This window comes from Sinohyriopsis cumingii, chromosome 7 (genome assembly GCF_028554795.1).
Source record: "Sinohyriopsis cumingii isolate HCF-2022 chromosome 7, ASM2855479v2, whole genome shotgun sequence".
NCBI lineage: Eukaryota > Metazoa > Mollusca > Bivalvia > Unionida > Unionidae > Sinohyriopsis > Sinohyriopsis cumingii.
This window is the reverse complement of record NC_142967.1, coordinates 105,937,556-105,962,067: the sequence shown is the minus strand read 5'-3', so window position 1 is coordinate 105,962,067 and position 24,512 is coordinate 105,937,556. Positions and strand designations below refer to the sequence as shown.

Genomic DNA, 24,512 nt, shown 5'->3' with positions numbered 1-24,512 from the left:
ATTAGTCAGTTCCAGGGAACTCTACCATTAGTTAGTCCATACAAATCCATTCATATTCCAGGGAACCCTACCATTAGTCAGTTCCAGGGAACTCTACCATTAGTTAGTCCATACAAATCCATTCATATTCCAGGGAACTATACCATTAGTCAGTTCCAGGGAACTCTACCATTAGTTAGTCCATACAAATCCATTCATATTCCAGGGAACTATACCATTAGTCAGTTCCAGGGAACTCTACCATTAGTTAGTCCAGACATATCCATTCATATTCCAGGGAACCCTACCATTAGTCAGTTCCAGGGAACTCTACCATTACTCAGTCCATACATATCCATTCATATTCCAGGGAACCCTACCATTAGTCAGTTCCAGGGAACTCTACCATTAGTTAGTCCATACAAATCCATTCATATTCCAGGGAACTATACCATTAGTCAGTTCCAGGGAACTCTACCATCAGTTAGTCCAGACATATCCATTCATATTCCTGGGAACCCTACCATTAGTCAGTTCCAGGGAACTCTACCATTAGTTAGTCCATACAAATCCATTCATATTCCAGGGAACCCTACCATTAGTCAGTTCCAGGGAACTCTACCATTAGTTAGTCCATATAAATCCATTCATATTCCAGGGAACCCTACCATTAGTCAGTTCCAGGGAACTCTACCATTAGTTAGTCCATACAAATCCATTCATATTCCAGGGAACCCTACCATTAGTCAGTTCCAGGGAACTCTACCATTAGTTAGTCCATACAAATCCATTCATATTCCAGGGAACCCTACCATTAGTCAGTTCCAGGGAACTCGACCATTAGTTAGTCCATACAAATCCATTCATATTCCAGGGAACCCTACCATTAGTCAGTTCCAGGGAACTCTACCATTAGTTAGTCCATATAAATCCATTCATATTCCAGGGAGCCCTACCATTAGTCAGTTCCAGGGAACTCTACCATTACTCAGTCCATACATATCCATTCATATTCCAGGGAACCCTACCATTAGTCAGTTCCAGGGAACTCTACCATTAGTTAGTCCATACATATCCATTCATATTCCAGGGAACCCTACCATTAGTCAGTTGCAGGGAACTCTACCATTAGTTAGTCCATACAAATCCATTCATATTCCAGGGAACTATACCATTAGTCAGTTCCTGGGGACTCTACCATTAGTCAGTTCCAGGGAACTCTACCATTACTCAGTCCATATAAATCCATTCATATTCCAGGGAACTATACCGTTAGTCAGTTCCAGGGAACTCTACCATTAGTTAGTCCAGGCATATCCATTCATATTCCAGGGAACCCTACCATTAGTCAGTTCCAGGGAACTCTACCATTACTCAGTCCATACATATCCATTCATATTCCAGGGAACCCTACCATTAGTCAGTTCCAGGGAACTCTACCATTAGTTAGTCCATACAAATCCATTCATATTCCAGGGAACCCTACCATTAGTCAGTTCCAGGGAACTCTACCATTAGTTAGTCCATACAAATCCATTCATATTCCAGGGAACTATACCATTAGTCAGTTCCAGGGAACTCTACCATTAGTTAGTCCATACAAATCCATTCATATTCCAGGGAACTATACCATTAGTCAGTTCCAGGGAACTCTACCATTAGTTAGTCCAGACATATCCATTCATATTCCAGGGAACCCTACCATTAGTCAGTTCCAGGGAACTCTACCATTACTCAGTCCATACATATCCATTCATATTCCAGGGAACCCTACCATTAGTCAGTTCCAGGGAACTCTACCATTAGTTAGTCCATACAAATCCATTCATATTCCAGGGAACTATACCATTAGTCAGTTCCAGGGAACTCTACCATCAGTTAGTCCAGACATATCCATTCATATTCCTGGGAACCCTACCATTAGTCAGTTCCAGGGAACTCTACCATTAGTTAGTCCATACAAATCCATTCATATTCCAGGGAACCCTACCATTAGTCAGTTCCAGGGAACTCTACCATTAGTTAGTCCATATAAATCCATTCATATTCCAGGGAACCCTACCATTAGTCAGTTCCAGGGAACTCTACCATTAGTTAGTCCATACAAATCCATTCATATTCCAGGGAACCCTACCATTAGTCAGTTCCAGGGAACTCTACCATTAGTTAGTCCATACAAATCCATTCATATTCCAGGGAACCCTACCATTAGTCAGTTCCAGGGAACTCGACCATTAGTTAGTCCATACAAATCCATTCATATTCCAGGGAACCCTACCATTAGTCAGTTCCAGGGAACTCTACCATTAGTTAGTCCATATAAATCCATTCATATTCCAGGGAGCCCTACCATTAGTCAGTTCCAGGGAACTCTACCATTACTCAGTCCATACATATCCATTCATATTCCAGGGAACCCTACCATTAGTCAGTTCCAGGGAACTCTACCATTAGTTAGTCCATACATATCCATTCATATTCCAGGGAACCCTACCATTAGTCAGTTGCAGGGAACTCTACCATTAGTTAGTCCATACAAATCCATTCATATTCCAGGGAACTATACCATTAGTCAGTTCCTGGGGACTCTACCATTAGTCAGTTCCAGGGAACTGTACCATTACTCAGTCCATATAAATCCATTCATATTCCAGGGAACTATACCGTTAGTCAGTTCCAGGGAACTCTACCATTAGTTAGTCCAGACATATCCATTCATATTCCAGGGAACCCTACCATTAGTCAGTTCCAGGGAACTCTACCATTAGTTAGTCCATACAAATCCATTCATATTCCAGGGAACTCTACCATTAGTCAGTTCCAGGGAACTCTACCATTACTCAGTCCATATAAATCCATTCATATTCCAGGGAACTATACCGTTAGTCAGTTCCAGGGAACTCTACCATTAGTTAGTCCAGACATATCCATTCATATTCCAGGGAACCCTACCATTAGTCAGTTCCAGGGAACTCTACCATTAGTTAGTCCATACATATCCATTCATATTCCAGGGAACCCTACCATTAGTCAGTTCCAGGGAACTCTACCATTAGTTAGTCCATACAAATCCATTCATATTCCAGGGAACTATACCATTAGTCAGTTCCTGGGGACTCTACCATTAGTCAGTTCCAGGGAACTCTACCATTACTCAGTCCATATAAATCCATTCATATTCCAGGGAACTATACCGTTAGTCAGTTCCAGGGAACTCTACCATTAGTTAGTCCAGACATATCCATTCATATTCCAGGGAACCCTACCATTAGTCAGTTCCAGGGAACTCTACCATTACTCAGTCCATACATATCCATTCATATTCCAGGGAACCCTACCATTAGTCAGTTCCAGGGAACTCTACCATTAGTTAGTCCATACAAATCCATTCATATTCCAGGGAACCCTACCATTAGTCAGTTCCAGGGAACTCTACCATTAGTTAGTCCATACAAATCCATTCATATTCCAGGGAACTATACCATTAGTCAGTTCCAGGGAACTCTACCATTAGTTAGTCCATACAAATCCATTCATATTCCAGGGAACTATACCATTAGTCAGTTCCAGGGAACTCTACCATTAGTTAGTCCAGACATATCCATTCATATTCCTGGGAACCCTACCATTAGTCAGTTCCAGGGAACTCTACCATTAGTTAGTCCATACAAATCCATTCATATTCCAGGGAACCCTACCATTAGTCAGTTCCAGGGAACTCTACCATTAGTTAGTCCATATAAATCCATTCATATTCCAGGGAACCCTACCATTAGTCAGTTCCAGGGAACTCTACCATTAGTTAGTCCATACAAATCCATTCATATTCCAGGGAACCCTACCATTAGTCAGTTCCAGGGAACTCTACCATTAGTTAGTCCATACAAATCCATTCATATTCCAGGGAACCCTACCATTAGTCAGTTCCAGGGAACTCGACCATTAGTTAGTCCATACAAATCCATTCATATTCCAGGGAACCCTACCATTAGTCAGTTCCAGGGAACTCTACCATTAGTTAGTCCATATAAATCCATTCATATTCCAGGGAGCCCTACCATTAGTCAGTTCCAGGGAACTCTACCATTAGTTAGTCCATACAAATCCATTCATATTCCAGGGAACCCTACCATTAGTCAGTTCCAGGGAACTCTACCATTACTCAGTCCATACATATCCATTCATATTCCTGGGAACTATACCATTAGTCAGTTCCAGGGAACTCTACCATTAGTTAGTCCATACAAATCCATTCATATTCCAGGGAACCCTACCATTAGTCAGTTCCAGGGAACTCTACCATTGCTCAGTCCATACATATCCATTCATATTCCAGGGAACCCTACCATTAGTCAGTTCCAGGGAATTCTACCATTACTTAGTCCATACATATCCATTCATATTCCAGGGAACCCTACCATTAGTCAGTTCCAGGGAACTCTACCATTAGTTAGTCCATACATATCCATTCATATTCCAGGGAACCCTACCATTAGTCAGTTCCAGGGAACTCTACCATTACTCAGTCCATACAAATCCATTCATATTCCAGGGAACTCTACCATTAGTCAGTTCCAGGGAACTCTACCATTAGTTAGTCCATACAAATCCATTCATTTTCGAGGGAACTCTACCATTAGTCAGTTCCAGGGAACTCTACCATTACTCAGTCCATATAAATCCATTCATATTCGAGGGAACTCTACCATTAGTCAGTTCCAGGGAACTCTACCATTACTCAGTCCATATAAATCCATTCATATTCCAGGGAACTATACCGTTAGTCAGTTCCAGGGAACTCTACCATTAGTTAGTCCAGACATATCCATTCATATTCCAGGGAACTCTACCATTAGTTAGTCCATACATATCCATTCATATTCCAGGGAACCCTACCATTAGTCAGTTCCAGGGAACTCTACCATTAGTTAGTCCATACAAATCCATTCATATTCCAGGGAACTATACCATTAGTCAGTTCCTGGGGACTCTACCATTAGTCAGTTCCAGGGAACTCTACCATTACTCAGTCCATATAAATCCATTCATATTCCAGGGAACTATACCGTTAGTCAGTTCCAGGGAACTCTACCATTAGTTAGTCCAGGCATATCCATTCATATTCCAGGGAACCCTACCATTAGTCAGTTCCAGGGAACTCTACCATTACTCAGTCCATACATATCCATTCATATTCCAGGGAACCCTACCATTAGTCAGTTCCAGGGAACTCTACCATTAGTTAGTCCATACAAATCCATTCATATTCCAGGGAACCCTACCATTAGTCAGTTCCAGGGAACTCTACCATTAGTTAGTCCATACAAATCCATTCATATTCAAGGGAACTATACCATTAGTCAGTTCCAGGGAACTCTACCATTAGTTAGTCCATACAAATCCATTCATATTCCAGGGAACTATACCATTAGTCAGTTCCAGGGAACTCTACCATTAGTTAGTCCAGACATATCCATTCATATTCCAGGGAACCCTACCATTAGTCAGTTCCAGGGAACTCTACCATTACTCAGTCCATACATATCCATTCATATTCCAGGGAACCCTACCATTAGTCAGTTCCAGGGAACTCTACCATTAGTTAGTCCATACAAATCCATTCATATTCCAGGGAACCCTACCATTAGTCAGTTCCAGGGAACTCTACCATTAGTTAGTCCATACAAATCCATTCATATTCCAGGGAACTATTCCATTAGTCAGTTCCAGGGAACTCTACCATTAGTTAGTCCATTCAAATCCATTCATATTCCAGGGAACTATACCATTAGTCAGTTCCTGGGGACTCTACCATTACTCAGTCCATATAAATCCATTCATATTCCAGGGAACTATACCATTAGTCAGTTCCAGGGAACTCTACCATTAGTTAGTCCATACATATCCATTCATATTCCAGGGAACCCTACCATTAGTCAGCTCCTGGGGACTCTACCATTACTCAGTCCATATAAATCCATTCATATTCCAGGGAACCCTACCATTAGTCAGTTCCAGGGAACTCTACCATTAGTTAGTCCATACATATCCATTCATATTCCAGGGGACCCAACCATTAGTCAGTTCCTGGGGACTCTACCATTACTCAGTCCATATAAATCCATTCATATTCCAGGGAACCCTACCATTAGTCAGTTCCAGGGAACTCTACCATTAGTTAGTCCATACATATCCATTCATATTCCAGGGAACCCTACCATTAGTCAGTTCCAGGGAACTCTACCATTAGTTAGTCCATACAAATCCATTCATATTCCAGGGAACCCTACCATTAGTCAGTTCCAGGGAACTCTACCATTAGTTAGTCCATACAAATCCATTCATATTCCAGGGAACTATACCATTAGTCAGTTCCAGGGAACCCTACCATTAGTTAGTCCATACAAATCCATTCATATTCCAGGGAACTATACCATTAGTCAGTTCCAGGGAACTCTACCATTAGTTAGTCCAGACATATCCATTCATATTCCTGGGAACCCTACCATTAGTCAGTTCCAGGGAACTCTACCATTAGTTAGTCCATACAAATCCATTCATATTCCAGGGAACCCTACCATTAGTCAGTTCCAGGGAACTCTACCATTAGTTAGTCCATATAAATCCATTCATATTCCAGGGAACCCTACCATTAGTCAGTTCCAGGGAACTCTACCATTAGTTAGTCCATACAAATCCATTCATATTCCAGGGAACCCTACCATTAGTCAGTTCCAGGGAACTCTACCATTAGTTAGTCCATACAAATCCATTCATATTCCAGGGAACCCTACCATTAGTCAGTTCCAGGGAACTCTACCATTAGTTAGTCCATATAAATCCATTCATATTCCAGGGAGCCCTACCATTAGTCAGTTCCAGGGAACTCTACCATTAGTTAGTCCATACAAATCCATTCATATTCCAGGGAACCCTACCATTAGTCAGTTCCAGGGAACTCTACCATTAGTTAGTCCATACAAATCCATTCATATTCCTGGGAACTATACCATTAGTCAGTTCCAGGGAACTCTACCATTAGTTAGTCCATACAAATCCATTCATATTCCAGGGAACCCTACCATTAGTCAGTTCCAGGGAACTCTACCATTGCTCAGTCCATACATATCCATTCATATTCCAGGGAACCCTACCATTAGTCAGTTCCAGGGAATTCTACCATTACTTAGTCCATACATATCCATTCATATTCCAGGGAACCCTACCATTAGTCAGTTCCAGGGAACTCTACCATTAGTTAGTCCATACATATCCATTCATATTCCAGGGAACCCTACCATTAGTCAGTTCCAGGGAACTCTACCATTACTCAGTCCATACAAATCCATTCATATTCCAGGGAACTCTACCATTAGTCAGTTCCAGGGAACTCTACCATTAGTTAGTCCATACAAATCCATTCATATTCGAGGGAACTCTACCATTAGTCAGTTCCAGGGAACTCTACCATTACTCAGTCCAGATAAATCCATTCATATTCGAGGGAACTCTACCATTAGTCAGTTCCAGGGAACTCTACCATTACTCAGTCCATATAAATCGATTCATATTCCAAGGAACTATACCGTTAGTCAGTTCCAGGGAACTCTACCATTAGTTAGTCCAGACATATCCATTCATATTCCAGGGAACTCTACCATTAGTTAGTCCATACATATGCATTCATTTTCCAGGGAACCCTACCATTAGTCAGTTCCAGGGAACTCTACCATTAGTTAGTCCATACAAATCCATTCATATTCCAGGGAACTATACCATTAGTCAGTTCCTGGGGACTCTACCATTAGTCAGTTCCAGGGAACTCTACCATTACTCAGTCCATATAAATCCATTCATATTCCAGGGAACTATACCGTTAGTCAGTTCCAGGGAACTCTACCATTAGTTAGTCCAGACATATCCATTCATATTCCAGGGAACCCTACCATTAGTCAGTTCCAGGGAACTCTACCATTACTCAGTCCATACATATCCATTCATATTCCAGGGAACCCTACCATTAGTCAGTTCCAGGGAACTCTACCATTAGTTAGTCCATACAAATCCATTCATATTCCAGGGAACCCTACCATTAGTCAGTTCCAGGGAACTCTACCATTAGTTAGTCCATACAAATCCATTCATATTCCAGGGAACTATACCATTAGTCAGTTCCAGGGAACTCTACCATTAGTTAGTCCATACATATCCATTCATATTCCAGGGAACCCTACCATTAGTCAGTTCCAGGGAACTCTACCATTAGTTAGTCCATACAAATCCATTCATATTCCAGGGAACTATACCATTAGTCAGTTCCTGGGGACTCTACCATTAGTCAGTTCCAGGGAACTCTACCATTACTCAGTCCATATAAATCCATTCATATTCCAGGGAACTATACCGTTAGTCAGTTCCAGGGAACTCTACCATTAGTTAGTCCAGACATATCCATTCATATTCCAGGGAACCCTACCATTAGTCAGTTCCAGGGAACTCTACCATTACTCAGTCCATACATATCCATTCATATTCCAGGGAACCCTACCATTAGTCAGTTCCAGGGAACTCTACCATTAGTTAGTCCATACAAATCCATTCATATTCCAGGGAACCCTACCATTAGTCAGTTCCAGGGAACTCTACCATTAGTTAGTCCATACAAATCCATTCATATTCCAGGGAACTATACCATTAGTCAGTTCCAGGGAACTCTACCATTAGTTAGTCCATACAAATCCATTCATATTCCAGGGAACTATTCCATTAGTCAGTTCCAGGGAACTCTACCATTAGTTAGTCCAGACATATCCATTCATATTCCTGGGAACCCTACCATTAGTCAGTTCCAGGGAACTCTACCATTAGTTAGTCCATACAAATCCATTCATATTCCAGGGAACCCTACCATTAGTCAGTTCCAGGGAACTCTACCATTAGTTAGTCCATATAAATCCATTCATATTCCAGGGAACCCTACCATTAGTCAGTTCCAGGGAACTCTACCATTAGTTAGTCCATACAAATCCATTCATATTCCAGGGAACCCTACCATTAGTCAGTTCCAGGGAACTCTACCATTAGTTAGTCCATACAAATCCATTCATATTCCAGGGAACCCTACCATTAGTCAGTTCCAGGGAACTCGACCATTAGTTAGTCCATACAAATCCATTCATATTCCAGGGAACCCTACCATTAGTCAGTTCCAGGGAACTCTACCATTAGTTAGTCCATATAAATCCATTCATATTCCAGGGAGCCCTACCATTAGTCAGTTCCAGGGAACTCTACCATTAGTTAGTCCATACAAATCCATTCATATTCCAGGGAACCCTACCATTAGTCAGTTCCAGGGAACTCTACCATTACTCAGTCCATACATATCCATTCATATTCCTGGGAACTATACCATTAGTCAGTTCCAGTGAACTCTACCATTAGTTAGTCCATACAAATCCATTCATATTCCAGGGAACCCTACCATTAGTCAGTTCCAGGGAACTCTACCATTGCTCAGTCCATACATATCCATTCATATTCCAGGGAACCCTACCATTAGTCAGTTCCAGGGAATTCTACCATTACTTAGTCCATACATATCCATTCATATTCCAGGGAACCCTACCATTAGTCAGTTCCAGGGAACTCTACCATTAGTTAGTCCATACATATCCATTCATATTCCAGGGAACCCTACCATTAGTCAGTTCCAGGGAACTCTACCATTACTCAGTCCATACAAATCCATTCATATTCCAGGGAACTCTACCATTAGTCAGTTCCAGGGAACTCTACCATTAGTTAGTCCATACAAATCCATTCATTTTCGAGGGAACTCTACCATTAGTCAGTTCCAGGGAACTCTACCATTACTCAGTCCATATAAATCCATTCATATTCGAGGGAACTCTACCATTAGTCAGTTCCAGGGAACTCTACCATTACTCAGTCCATATAAATCCATTCATATTCCAGGGAACTATACCGTTAGTCAGTTCCAGGGAACTCTACCATTAGTTAGTCCAGACATATCCATTCATATTCCAGGGAACTCTACCATTAGTTAGTCCATACATATCCATTCATATTCCAGGGAACCCTACCATTAGTCAGTTCCAGGGAACTCTACCATTAGTTAGTCCATACAAATCCATTCATATTCCAGGGAACTATACCATTAGTCAGTTCCTGGGGACTCTACCATTAGTCAGTTCCAGGGAACTCTACCATTACTCAGTCCATATAAATCCATTCATATTCCAGGGAACTATACCGTTAGTCAGTTCCAGGGAACTCTACCATTAGTTAGTCCAGGCATATCCATTCATATTCCAGGGAACCCTACCATTAGTCAGTTCCAGGGAACTCTACCATTACTCAGTCCATACATATCCATTCATATTCCAGGGAACCCTACCATTAGTCAGTTCCAGGGAACTCTACCATTAGTTAGTCCATACAAATCCATTCATATTCCAGGGAACCCTACCATTAGTCAGTTCCAGGGAACTCTACCATTAGTTAGTCCATACAAATCCATTCATATTCAAGGGAACTATACCATTAGTCAGTTCCAGGGAACTCTACCATTAGTTAGTCCATACAAATCCATTCATATTCCAGGGAACTATACCATTAGTCAGTTCCAGGGAACTCTACCATTAGTTAGTCCAGACATATCCATTCATATTCCAGGGAACCCTACCATTAGTCAGTTCCAGGGAACTCTACCATTACTCAGTCCATACATATCCATTCATATTCCAGGGAACCCTACCATTAGTCAGTTCCAGGGAACTCTACCATTAGTTAGTCCATACAAATCCATTCATATTCCAGGGAACCCTACCATTAGTCAGTTCCAGGGAACTCTACCATTAGTTAGTCCATACAAATCCATTCATATTCCAGGGAACTATTCCATTAGTCAGTTCCAGGGAACTCTACCATTAGTTAGTCCATTCAAATCCATTCATATTCCAGGGAACTATACCATTAGTCAGTTCCTGGGGACTCTACCATTACTCAGTCCATATAAATCCATTCATATTCCAGGGAACTATACCATTAGTCAGTTCCAGGGAACTCTACCATTAGTTAGTCCATACATATCCATTCATATTCCAGGGAACCCTACCATTAGTCAGCTCCTGGGGACTCTACCATTACTCAGTCCATATAAATCCATTCATATTCCAGGGAACCCTACCATTAGTCAGTTCCAGGAAACTCTACCATTAGTTAGTCCATACATATCCATTCATATTCCAGGGAACCCAACCATTAGTCAGTTCCTGGGGACTCTACCATTACTCAGTCCATATAAATCCATTCATATTCCAGGGAACCCTACCATTAGTCAGTTCCAGGGAACTCTACCATTAGTTAGTCCATACATATCCATTCATATTCCAGGGAATCCTACCATTAGTCAGTTCCAGGGAACTCTACCATTAGTTAGTCCATACAAATCCATTCATATTCCAGGGAACCCTACCATTAGTCAGTTCCAGGGAACTCTACCATTAGTTAGTCCATACAAATCCATTCATATTCCAGGGAACTATACCATTAGTCAGTTCCAGGGAACCCTACCATTAGTTAGTCCATACAAATCCATTCATATTCCAGGGAACTATACCATTAGTCAGTTCCAGGGAACTCTACCATTAGTTAGTCCAGACATATCCATTCATATTCCTGGGAACCCTACCATTAGTCAGTTCCAGGGAACTCTACCATTAGTTAGTCCATACAAATCCATTCATATTCCAGGGAACCCTACCATTAGTCAGTTCCAGGGAACTCTACCATTAGTTAGTCCATATAAATCCATTCATATTCCAGGGAACCCTACCATTAGTCAGTTCCAGGGAACTCTACCATTAGTTAGTCCATACAAATCCATTCATATTCCAGGGAACCCTACCATTAGTCAGTTCCAGGGAACTCTACCATTAGTTAGTCCATACAAATCCATTCATATTCCAGGGAACCCTACCATTAGTCAGTTCCAGGGAACTCTACCATTAGTTAGTCCATATAAATCCATTCATATTCCAGGGAGCCCTACCATTAGTCAGTTCCAGGGAACTCTACCATTAGTTAGTCCATACAAATCCATTCATATTCCAGGGAACCCTACCATTAGTCAGTTCCAGGGAACTCTACCATTAGTTAGTCCATACAAATCCATTCATATTCCTGGGAACTATACCATTAGTCAGTTCCAGGGAACTCTACCATTAGTTAGTCCATACAAATCCATTCATATTCCAGGGAACCCTACCATTAGTCAGTTCCAGGGAACTCTACCATTGCTCAGTCCATACATATCCATTCATATTCCAGGGAACCCTACCATTAGTCAGTTCCAGGGAATTCTACCATTACTTAGTCCATACATATCCATTCATATTCCAGGGAACCCTACCATTAGTCAGTTCCAGGGAACTCTACCATTAGTTAGTCCATACATATCCATTCATATTCCAGGGAACCCTACCATTAGTCAGTTCCAGGGAACTCTACCATTACTCAGTCCATACAAATCCATTCATATTCCAGGGAACTCTACCATTAGTCAGTTCCAGGGAACTCTACCATTAGTTAGTCCATACAAATCCATTCATATTCGAGGGAACTCTACCATTAGTCAGTTCCAGGGAACTCTACCATTACTCAGTCCAGATAAATCCATTCATATTCGAGGGAACTCTACCATTAGTCAGTTCCAGGGAACTCTACCATTACTCAGTCCATATAAATCGATTCATATTCCAAGGAACTATACCGTTAGTCAGTTCCAGGGAACTCTACCATTAGTTAGTCCAGACATATCCATTCATATTCCAGGGAACTCTACCATTAGTTAGTCCATACATATGCATTCATTTTCCAGGGAACCCTACCATTAGTCAGTTCCAGGGAACTCTACCATTAGTTAGTCCATACAAATCCATTCATATTCCAGGGAACTATACCATTAGTCAGTTCCTGGGGACTCTACCATTAGTCAGTTCCAGGGAACTCTACCATTACTCAGTCCATATAAATCCATTCATATTCCAGGGAACTATACCGTTAGTCAGTTCCAGGGAACTCTACCATTAGTTAGTCCAGACATATCCATTCATATTCCAGGGAACCCTACCATTAGTCAGTTCCAGGGAACTCTACCATTACTCAGTCCATACATATCCATTCATATTCCAGGGAACCCTACCATTAGTCAGTTCCAGGGAACTCTACCATTAGTTAGTCCATACAAATCCATTCATATTCCAGGGAACCCTACCATTAGTCAGTTCCAGGGAACTCTACCATTAGTTAGTCCATACAAATCCATTCATATTCCAGGGAACTATACCATTAGTCAGTTCCAGGGAACTCTACCATTAGTTAGTCCATACAAATCCATTCATATTCCAGGGAACTATACCATTAGTCAGTTCATGGGGACTCTACCATTACTCAGTCCATATAAATCCATTCATATTCCAGGGAACTATACCATTAGTCAGTTCCAGGGAACTCTACCATTAGTTAGTCCATACATATCCATTCATATTCCAGGGAACCCTACCATTAGTCAGTTCCTGGGGACTCTACCATTACTCAGTCCATATAAATCCATTCATATTGCAGGGAACCCTACCATTAGTCAGTTCCAGGGAACTCTACCATTAGTTAGTCCATACATATCCATTCATATTCCAGGGAACCCAACCATTAGTCAGTTCCTGGGGACTCTACCATTACTCAGTCCATATAAATCCATTCATATTCCAGGGAACCCTACCATTAGTCAGTTCCAGGGAACTCTACCATTAGTTAGTCCATACATATCCATTCATATTCCAGGGAACCCTACCATTAGTCAGTTCCAGGGAACTCTACCATTAGTTAGTCCATACAAATCCATTCATATTCCAGGGAACCCTACCATTAGTCAGTTCCAGGGAACTCTACCATTAGTTAGTCCATACAAATCCATTCATATTCCAGGGAACTATACCATTAGTCAGTTCCAGGGAACCCTACCATTAGTTAGTCCATACAAATCCATTCATATTCCAGGGAACTATACCATTAGTCAGTTCCAGGGAACTCTACCATTAGTTAGTCCAGACATATCCATTCATATTCCTGGGAACCCTACCATTAGTCAGTTCCAGGGAACTCTACCATTAGTTAGTCCATACAAATCCATTCATATTCCAGGGAACCCTACCATTAGTCAGTTCCAGGGAACTCTACCATTAGTTAGTCCATATAAATCCATTCATATTCCAGGGAACCCTACCATTAGTCAGTTCCAGGGAACTCTACCATTAGTTAGTCCATACAAATCCATTCATATTCCAGGGAACCCTATCATTAGTCAGTTCCAGGGAACTCTACCATTAGTTAGTCCATACAAATCCATTCATATTCCAGGGAACCCTACCATTAGTCAGTACCAGGGAACTCGACCATTAGTTAGTCCATACAAATCCATTCATATTCCAGGGAACCCTACCATTAGTCAGTTCCAGGGAACTCTACCATTAGTTAGTCCATATAAATCCATTCATATTCCAGGGAGCCTTACCATTAGTCAGTTCCCGGGAACTCTACCATTAGTTAGTCCATACAAATCCATTCATATTCCAGGGAACCCTACCATTAGTCAGTTCCAGGGAACTCTACCATTACTCAGTCCATACATATCCATTCATATTCCTGGGAACTATACCATTAGTCAGTTCCAGGGAACTCTACCATTAGTTAGTCCATACAAATCCATTCATATTCCAGGGAACCCTACCATTAGTCAGTTCCAGGGAACTCTACCATTGCTCAGTCCATACATATCCATTCATATTCCAGGGAACCCTACCATTAGTCAGTTCCAGGGAATTCTACCATTACTTAGTCCATACATATCCATTCATATTCCAGGGAACCCTACCATTAGTCAGTTCCAGGGAACTCTACCATTAGTTAGTCCATACATATCCATTCATATTCCAGGGAACCCTACCATTAGTCAGTTCCAGGGAACTCTACCATTACTCAGTCCATACAAATCCATTCATATTCCAGGGAACTCTACCATTAGTCAGTTCCAGGGAACTCTACCATTAGTTAGTCCATACAAATCCATTCATATTCCAGGGAACTCTACCATTAGTCAGTTCCAGGGAACTCTACCATTACTCAGTCCATATAAATCCATTCATATTCCAGGGAACCCTACCATTAGTCAGTTCCAGGGAACTCTACCATTAGTTAGTCCATACATATCCATTCATATTCCAGGGAACTCTACCATTAGTCAGTTCCAGGGAACTCTACCATTAGTTAGTCCATACAAATCCATTCATATTCCAGGGAACCCTACCATTAGTCAATTCCAGGGAACTCTACCATTAGTTAGTCCATACAAATCCATTCATATTCCAGGGAACCCTACCATTAGTCAGTTCCAGGGAACTCTACCATTAGTTAGTCCATATAAATCCATTCATATTCCAGGGAACTATACCATTAGTCAGTTCCAGGGAACTCTACCATTAGTTAGTCCATACAAATCCATTCATATTCCAGGGAACTATACCATTAGTCAGTTCCAGGGAACTCTACCATTAGTTAGTCCATACAAATCCATTCATATTCCAGGGAGCCCTATCATTAGTCAGTTCCAGGGAACTCTACCATTAGTTAGTCCATACAAATCCATTCATATTCCAGGGAGCCCTACCATTAGTCAGTTCCTGGGGACTCTACCATTACTCAGTCCATATAAATCCATTCATATTCCAGGGAACCCTACCATTAGTCAGTCAATAGACATCCTTTCATATTCCAGGGAACCCTACCATTAGTCAGTCAATAGACATCCTTTCATATTCCAGGGAACCCTACCATTAGTCAGTCTTTACACCCTAAATGTTTACAAGATAAAACATTATAGTTAGAAAGTCTGTTACTAAAATTATAATATATTATAAAATATTGTGGCTGTGTATTAGTTGTTGACAGAATTTAAAAAAAAATCAATAATCCAGGTCAAAGTAGCATACAAACTTGATTATGGACAAGGTTAAGTCCAACATGCAAGTGTTACATTACAATAGAAAATATAATTTAATAAATAAAACTAAAACAAATAACTAACATACACTGCAAATTAAATAACATAACATTATAATGTGTCACAAGTTATTAGCTTTCATACTGGGCATGATGGCATAAAATCTGTCACTTGACAATGCTCTATCATCTGATTGGTTGAAGATGCTCTTTTGTCTGATAGGTTGAAGTTTTAGTGAAAATCATTTTAAGGATGATTGGATTTAAATGATCCAGTACATATTTGGATATTTTCACCATCAACATAATATTAGTTTTTTATTGCTGTATATACCTTTCAATGTTTTACTGAAGAAAGGGCCTGAAATATCCTGTCATTTCCAAGGAGTAATCTGAGTGACTTTCATCGACTATATGATTTTGTTTCTGCAGGATATTGCTTTTTCAGCATTAAGCTTGCATCAGTCACCTGTGATTCCTTCATTGGCAGTTTTTAGTTGTCATATAAAATGCCAAGTGTTGACAGAGGAAGTGAGCATGTCAAAAGAATGACTGGTTTTAGTCTGGTACCCATTCGTAATCTATGAGAAAGAAACCAGTTAACATACCATCTTTGCTTTATATCAGGATGACTCAGCTGAATAATGCTGTGGTTCTTAGAGATCTGCTTTTTCATCTTAATGATTATTGGATGGTAATAATAGTAGTAATCACAATGACAAACCTGACATATAAGGAACATAAAGTGGTATAGTTAATCAGATTACTTACCACTTTGTATGGATTAAAGTTAATTAATCTGCATTTTGGAAGTCAGCAACTATTCATGTGATCCATTATGTGGCTGCCTGTAAGGGGTAAATTTGATGGTTTTTGTAGGAAATATGCTGGCTATGTTTGACAGGTTCTTTTGAATAAAACTTTTTAGTGCTAAGAGATTCTGGACCTGTGAACTTGATGCCTGCTGATCAGTGGACCTGTGAAAGAAGAGGACCACTTTTCCTGTCCTGTATGATAACTATTGTTCAACAACATGTCCTTTCACCAATCTTTGTGGAATATTTGTACTTGGGGTAAAGTTGAATCCTGCTGGTATTGGGTTTCAGTTGGTAATAGGTTAAGGTCACTGACTGAAAGAAGCAGTATGGTTTCCTCACAATGACATTAATTATCAGCTCTGTGGTTTTTGAATGCACTACCTGCCCCCATCTGAATTTGAAACATTTGTGAATAAATGAATATATTTTAGAATATACACCAAATCTTGTATGACAGTATATCTATATATATATATATATATATATATATATATATATATATATATATATATATATATATATATATATATATATCTGTGTGTGTGTGTGTGTGTGTTAATGTCATATAATATTATTCACAGTGATCTGGGAAACAGAGTCTTTCTAAACAAATAAAAAAACAGGAAGCATCTTAGGAAAATTTCTCTTGAATAGTATCACTTGGATTTATGAAAGTTTGTGATTTATTTGGTCAGATATTTGTAAACAGTTGTTTGCTTATTCATGAAACATGTCTTGTAAAGATGTACATTTCATGTAGTTAGACAGTTATAATTTATACTGTATTAAAATGTCACTAACATCGAACAGTTTAATCGGTCAAGCTTAACTTTTGATCTCTGTCCACTGTTCATCTACATAATGCACATTAGACGTACAATTCCATATAGCTGACTATTCTGATGTTCATTGCACATTTATATATTTCACTCATTTTTCTCTCACTTTGTATCTGCCTCAGGTATTATTTTTTCCACTTATAAAAGTCTCATCATTACTGTAACAATAATTTCTTTCTTTTCTGCTTTTCTACTCTGGCAACAGGACCATATCACATAGTAATTTTCTAATTCCCAAACCAGCAGATTTTTCATTGATCTCCTTGCTGTTAATAATTATTTTGGAAATTCACCAAAGATGGATGGAGAAAAGAATGATAGGAATATATCAAAACAAATACCTCTTTTTTCAGAAACTATTGGTGAGACCAGGCAAATGGCACATGGAGGAATCAGCAATACTGTGGAGGTGCAAGGTTTTTCGAAGAACACTAGTCAGGAACTTTTGGAGCTGTACTTTGAAAATTCACGGCGATCTGGAGGAGGTGAGATTGAGGAGGTCAAGATTAGAGATGAGGTTGCATACATCACATTTAAGGATGCTGAAGGTACATATTACTAAATGTTTACCTTATTCATGGTATTACTTATTTTTGACACATTGTTTTTATCATACAAACTAATGTCTTATTTCATTAAAGAAAGGTTCAAAAAGTTGGATCATATATTTATAGTTGTACTAATTTTCAAACTGATGAAAATTTCTGTGGAAGAATGTAAAGGTGATTGTTTCTATGCCAACTTCCATGATTTTTGCTCTGTTGGTCATATTACCAGAAAAGTTTATGGGATGATCATTTTTTTTATCATCTGTATATCCATTAGCACAGATTTTTCTTCACTGTTCCTCTGAAACTACTTGTAGGACAGCCATAAAACTTGAAACATATATTCATCTGGACTCCTTGGTATTAAAAGAAAATGGTTGCTCATGCCTTGTAACCAATCCCTTTACTCCTCCATTCATCATTTACTCACACATTTCATGTTGAGCATAGAATCATAAGAAAAGAAACCTAAATTTTCTAGTTGGATGTTGCACTGCTTGATCCATTCCTTGTCAGTTGAATTGGTAGTACGTTTATTCATTATAAAAGAATTCAAATGAATAATAAAACTTTGTTTTATAATATTGATCAATCTGCAATTTTTAATTTTTACGGCTATAGATAACTGTCTTTTAAGAAACATCTTTTTTCTACCATCATCTTCAAGGTTTTTATTTTTTTAAGGATTGGTAGATGCTTTTATTCTTTCAGTGGCCCAGAGAGTAGTTTCCCACAATCACCACCAGGTGGAGGGCCAGACATTGACTGTGAAACTGTTCCATCCTTTGCCATCAAAGCCCTGCTATAAAAACAGAGTCCTCATCCAGGGGCTGAATAATGCTGTAACTGAGGAATTGCTGAGAAACTTCCTGGAGACAGTGACAGAAGCAAAAGTCCGAGAATTCCTGTATGGGGAGGAGGAGGGAAATGTTGTTGTGACATTATCAGATAATATTGGTAATATCATACACTTTGACAAAGTTGAAGAAGCTGTGTTGTATTTATATTGTCTTTCATAATGAGCAATTTCAGCTGATATTAATATGATGCTCTTGCACCTTTTTGGCTGAGTTATTTTCCATGATAAAAGTCATATTTTGATCTGATTTTGGTCAAAGCTAGAGTAAAAGTGTATATTATCAATATCTCACTTGAGATCATCTCAATGATGAATGACATTCACACATATTAATGAGTTCATCTTGCATATGAATGGTTGAGCTTATCATCACACTAGAGATAAATTTCTGATCCGAAATTTTATTAGGCGTGGTTATGAGGCTTAATTGTTCCAGATCTAAGAGTACAATGTATCCACATATATTGCGCTAATCTTGAGGATTTAATTGACTAAGCCTGTTGACATTTTATGACTATTTCTGATCAAAAATTTTGCCAAACTTGCATCAGCTTGGAAGAACTTTTTAACACTTGAGAGAGTGTGTTTCTAACCCAATTTTAATCAAACTATGTATGTTGCACCAGAAACTTATATAACTCATTATTTTGCAACACCTCCACTGTCTTTGTACTATCTATTGTTAGTCTTTTCATATGCAGATGAGGGTGACGATATGGTGAGTGTGTGTTCAAAACAATAAAATATGCTTTTTTATGCTGGTAAAAGGCTAGAGTGTATATTAATATGATGTGTGCCCATCCATCTGTCTTTTTTATTTCCTTACAATGAGATTAGTTTCGTACCATGTTTTATAATTTATGGATTGCTTGCACTTGGGGTAAGGAATAAGCTTTATGATTTTGGGTTAATAGGTGATAGGAAGGAGAAGACTAGTTTCTGCAGAACAGCATTATTTTTACACCACAGACTGGCAAAAAACTTTGTGGCTGGCTTGCACTAGGGGCAAGGAAAAGGTCTATTGATTCTGTGCTGAAAAGGCCAAAAGTAAAGGTCACTGTGACTGAAACTTTTTTGTTTTTTGTTGGTTTTAATAGCATTTTTCAAACATTATATAATGCCAAGGAAATGGGAGCTACATGCCTCCACCAAGAACACACCGAGGCAGCTGACACAGGTTGGCCTAGGCAGGTATTGAACCCACAAACTTTGGTTTACAAGTCTTTTGCTCTACCACTGAAATACTGTGGCTCCTGAAGGAAAGAAGGAAGGAATGGTTTCTGCACAGTTTTAGTTCTACATCACAGACATGGACTAAACATTGTGGATGACTTACATTAGAGGAAGGAATAAGTCTATTGGTTTGGGGGTCAAATTGTCAACATCACTGTAAATGAAAAGGAAACATGGTTTCTTCATACAATTTCAATTCTAATCCACATGCCTTGTGGATGACTCATACATTGAGTAAGAAAGAGATGTGTTGATTTTGGATTTCATGTCATGTCATTAATTAGATTGATTTAACGACATGACAGTAATTTGACATGATTTTACAGCTCTGCCACTGATTATCAAGGAAAACAATTTTGTAAAAATATTTTTTCTGAGTCAAAAAAGGGTTAATCCAAAGAGTAACTTGTCAGCAGATGATACAGCATGTAAATAAGCCAGGACAATATCTGTATGTTAGCAAATGTAAACTGTACACCCATAATAGTATAATACATGTTTTCGTTGTACCAGTGTCATAGACAGATTGTGCTTGACCTAACTGTTCTACCAAAAATAGTACAACATACCAAATCAATTACCAAAAGAAACAATTTGAACACAGCAGCATGTTTATAATTGTACCCATCATAGAGTGTAGAGCTCATGCATTTTAGTGTCCCATTGTCACAGTTAGACAAATTGAGCTGGAACTAACAGTACAATAGATCAATTTACCAAAACAAATCATTTGAGCAAAAGCTGTATGTTTATAATTCTGGGAAGGTATGTTTTGTTTTGTAATTTCTCTGTTACTCATTGTAATAAATATTCATTTGACAGCTGGTATTTGCAGAAGATGAAGTTTAAAATTTAATTTCTGCAGCATAATGTTACAGAAGATAATTATATTTAAACCACTTTTGTACATGAATGCAATTTAAGCTTTATTATTTGTAACATAACCTTAGACAAGCTTGATTTACAGTGTTCTTTGTCTTCATTTGGTTGAGTTATTGACCCCTGTTCATTATCCTTTCTAAAATTTTGTTTCTGCTGTATTACTCAACCAGGAATAAGTCGTTTTGAATTAGATTTCATATGCATCTTTGTATCAATGAGACATCACATTTTCATTTGAATATATGTGTTATACAAATCATTTGATGCAGTTATCATGGCTCTGATTGCTCATTCTTTCCATACCATCTTTTGAGCATCACACATTTACTAAGCAATATTGGATACCAGTGAAAATTAGTATACAGGTCTGTACCCATTAATGATATAATAATAATAATACTAATGAAGACTTTGTATAGCGCCTAATCTTTAGAAGCTCTAAGCGCTTTACAACATTAGACAACACCTATAAGATAAAAAATGTATAATAATATTATTACAAAAACAAACACCATGAAATTGGAAAAAACATTAAAAAATAAAATACATGCTGAGAATATTTCAGGTAGGAAACATTATTAGATCTTTAAGTTTGTTCTTGCAGTCAAAATAATTGAGTTTTGAGAGTCCTCGTGAATGTGATCACTGTGTCTTTGTGTCTAAGTTCAGTGGGCAATTCATTCTGCGTTGCTGGGCCTTGGTATGCAAAAGAACACTGTCCATATGACTTTGTTTTCATAGTGGGAATAATGAGTATATGATTGTCAGAGGAGGAGCATAAGTAGCACAGAGAACAAATTTTGTGTTTGATTCTGGATCAAATGGGTAGCCAGTGTAGGGTACAGAGCAGCGGGGAGGTGTGCTCTGATCGTGGTACTCTAAGTATGATCCAAGCAGCTGTGTTTTGAACTTTTTGAAGTTTCTGGAGTAGATATTGAGATGAACCAGACAGAACTGAGTTACAATAGTTCAGTCTTGAAAGTACTAATGTACACACAAGTGTTTTAGTGGCATCAACTGAAAGATATTTGCGAATGGAGGTGATGAGTCTCAGCTCAAGATATGCAGCCTTGCATATGTTCATGACATGTTGGTGCAATGTGAGAGTACAGTCCAGAATGACACCTAGGTTTCATACTGACTTTGTGAATTTAATGTTGGCATTGCTGATATTTATTGTTTGAGGTAAAGGATGTGAATGAGAAAGTCTTTATGTTGTGATCAGAATGGCCTCAGTTTTATCATCATTCATCTGCAGCTTGTTACATGTCATTCATGATTTCACATCAGAAATGCACCTCTCTACACCTTGGATGGTAGCATCAACTTCATTTAGGTGGCTAGATTTGTATATTTGGGTGTCATCAGCGTACAATTGGTGAGACACTGGATGATGATCTATGACACATGAGAGCGTCTGAGTGTACAGAATGAAGAGAACAGGTCCAAGAACAGACCCCTGTGGAACACCACAACATAGATCAACTGGGCTGGAGTGTATTCCATTTGCAGATACAATTTGTGTCCTGTTGACCAAGTAGGACTTGAACCACAGTAAGGCTGTATCTTGAATGCCAAATACATGCTGGAGATGGTGAAGTAATATATCATGGTCTGTTATGTCAGATGCTGCAGACAAATCAAGGAGGGTGAAGATTGTAATCTTTCTGCTATCCAACGCAGAGAGAATGTCATTAACTGCTTTTAGAAGAGTAGTTTCAGTACTGTGGTAAGGGTGATATGCAGACTGTACATTGCTAAAAAGACTGTTTGAATTCAGATGAGATACAAGCTGGGATAGAACAACTTTTTCTTAGATTTTTGATATGAATGGGAGATTAGAATCTTAGCGATATATCTTTCAATTGTTTTGGTCTAGTGTTGGTTTCTTCAGCAGAGACTTTACAATGGCAGTTTTGAAAACTGATGGGAATTCCCTGGATGAGAGAGAGGTATTAATAACATCAGTTAGTGAAGGCAATACTGGATCTAAGCACTCAAGCAGCAGTGATGTTGGAATTGGATCAAGTTCACATGACTTTGGTGCACTCTTCATCAGGATTGTACGTATAAAATCCATAGAGACAGGTTCAGATGCTGCTAATGGTTGCCAGCTGTATCATGACAACAAGCCAGTTGAAATTATGGTGTCAAGCTTATCTCTAATGGTTTGTACTTTGTCACGGAAGAAATTTGCAAACATGTCCGGAAGGATGACTGGAGAAAAGGTAGTTGGAAGTGGTGTTCATTTGTTCCTTGACATTAGCGTGTTAGTAATCTCGAAGAGCTCTTTGCAGCTGGAACTTTCCATGATCTTAGTAGTGTAGTGGGCTGATTTTGCTGCATGGACTATATTTGTGACATTCTTCTTAACGACTTCATAGATTTGCTTATGAATAGTGAGTCTGGTGGAAAGCCAGAGCCCCTCAGCTTTACGGTGGTCTCTTTTAGCAGTGCAAAGCTGGTCCCTAACACTGCTATACCATGGAGAACACTTTTGAATTGATACTCTGCACTTGGTAGCTGGCGCATGTTTGTCAAGCAATGAACGCAGACAGTTATCGAGTTGTTCTGCGGTAGGAGGTAAGGAAGTTGCTCAGTTAGCTTGGATGTCATACATTAGTTTGGTTCTATTTATCATACGGAGGTTTCTCTTAGTAGCAGATAAAGGTAGAGGGTTAGGGACTGATACATCAAGATGGCATATAATGCAGAGGTGATCTGATGCAAGGTCATGGAATACCAGGGAGAACCATAGAATGTTATCATCAGGTCTGTGAAGAATCCAGTCTAAAATGTGACCATGTTTATGGGTGGGTTGGTTAACTGACTGTTTGAGGTTGAAAACATTAATGAAATCTATGAGTTTTGATGTATTTGAGTATCAGGGACAGTCAAAGTAAAAGTTGAAATCTCCAAGAATAATCAGGTTGCCACCTATCGAATTTCCGTAGTCCAGGAGATTTGGAAACTTCCAAAAAGAGAGAGTCAGCCAGCTTGTTTTTTCTACTAGGAAGAGGGCGGTATAGGCAGAAGAAATGGACTGACCTTTGCTCCATTGTGAGTGTGATTTGGACTAGTTCAAACGATGTGTGGTCGAAACTGAATGTTGTGGTGTAGTTAAGGCATTTTATCATGGAGTTCTTTGTGATGACAGCAATTCCACCTCCGTGAGAATTACCGGGGAATGACTTGATTGAGTAACCAGTGGGTGTTAGATCCGCACACTTGGGTTCATCGCCTGATGTTTTTAGCCATGTTTCTGTCAGGAATC

General features: G+C 39.2%; 1 protein-coding gene across 1 annotated transcript in view; it reads left to right on the top strand.

The window, feature by feature from the left end:
• Positions 1-24,512, top strand: part of LOC149795883 (uncharacterized) — a 71,512-nt gene that overhangs the window by 21,106 nt on the left and 25,894 nt on the right. Inside the window, exons 4-5 of the mRNA XM_089963878.1 lie at positions 18,070-18,264; positions 18,976-19,221. Of these exons, the coding sequence (XP_089820004.1) occupies positions 18,070-18,264; positions 18,976-19,221 (441 nt within the window). The remainder of the gene's footprint in view (positions 1-18,069; positions 18,265-18,975; positions 19,222-24,512) is intronic.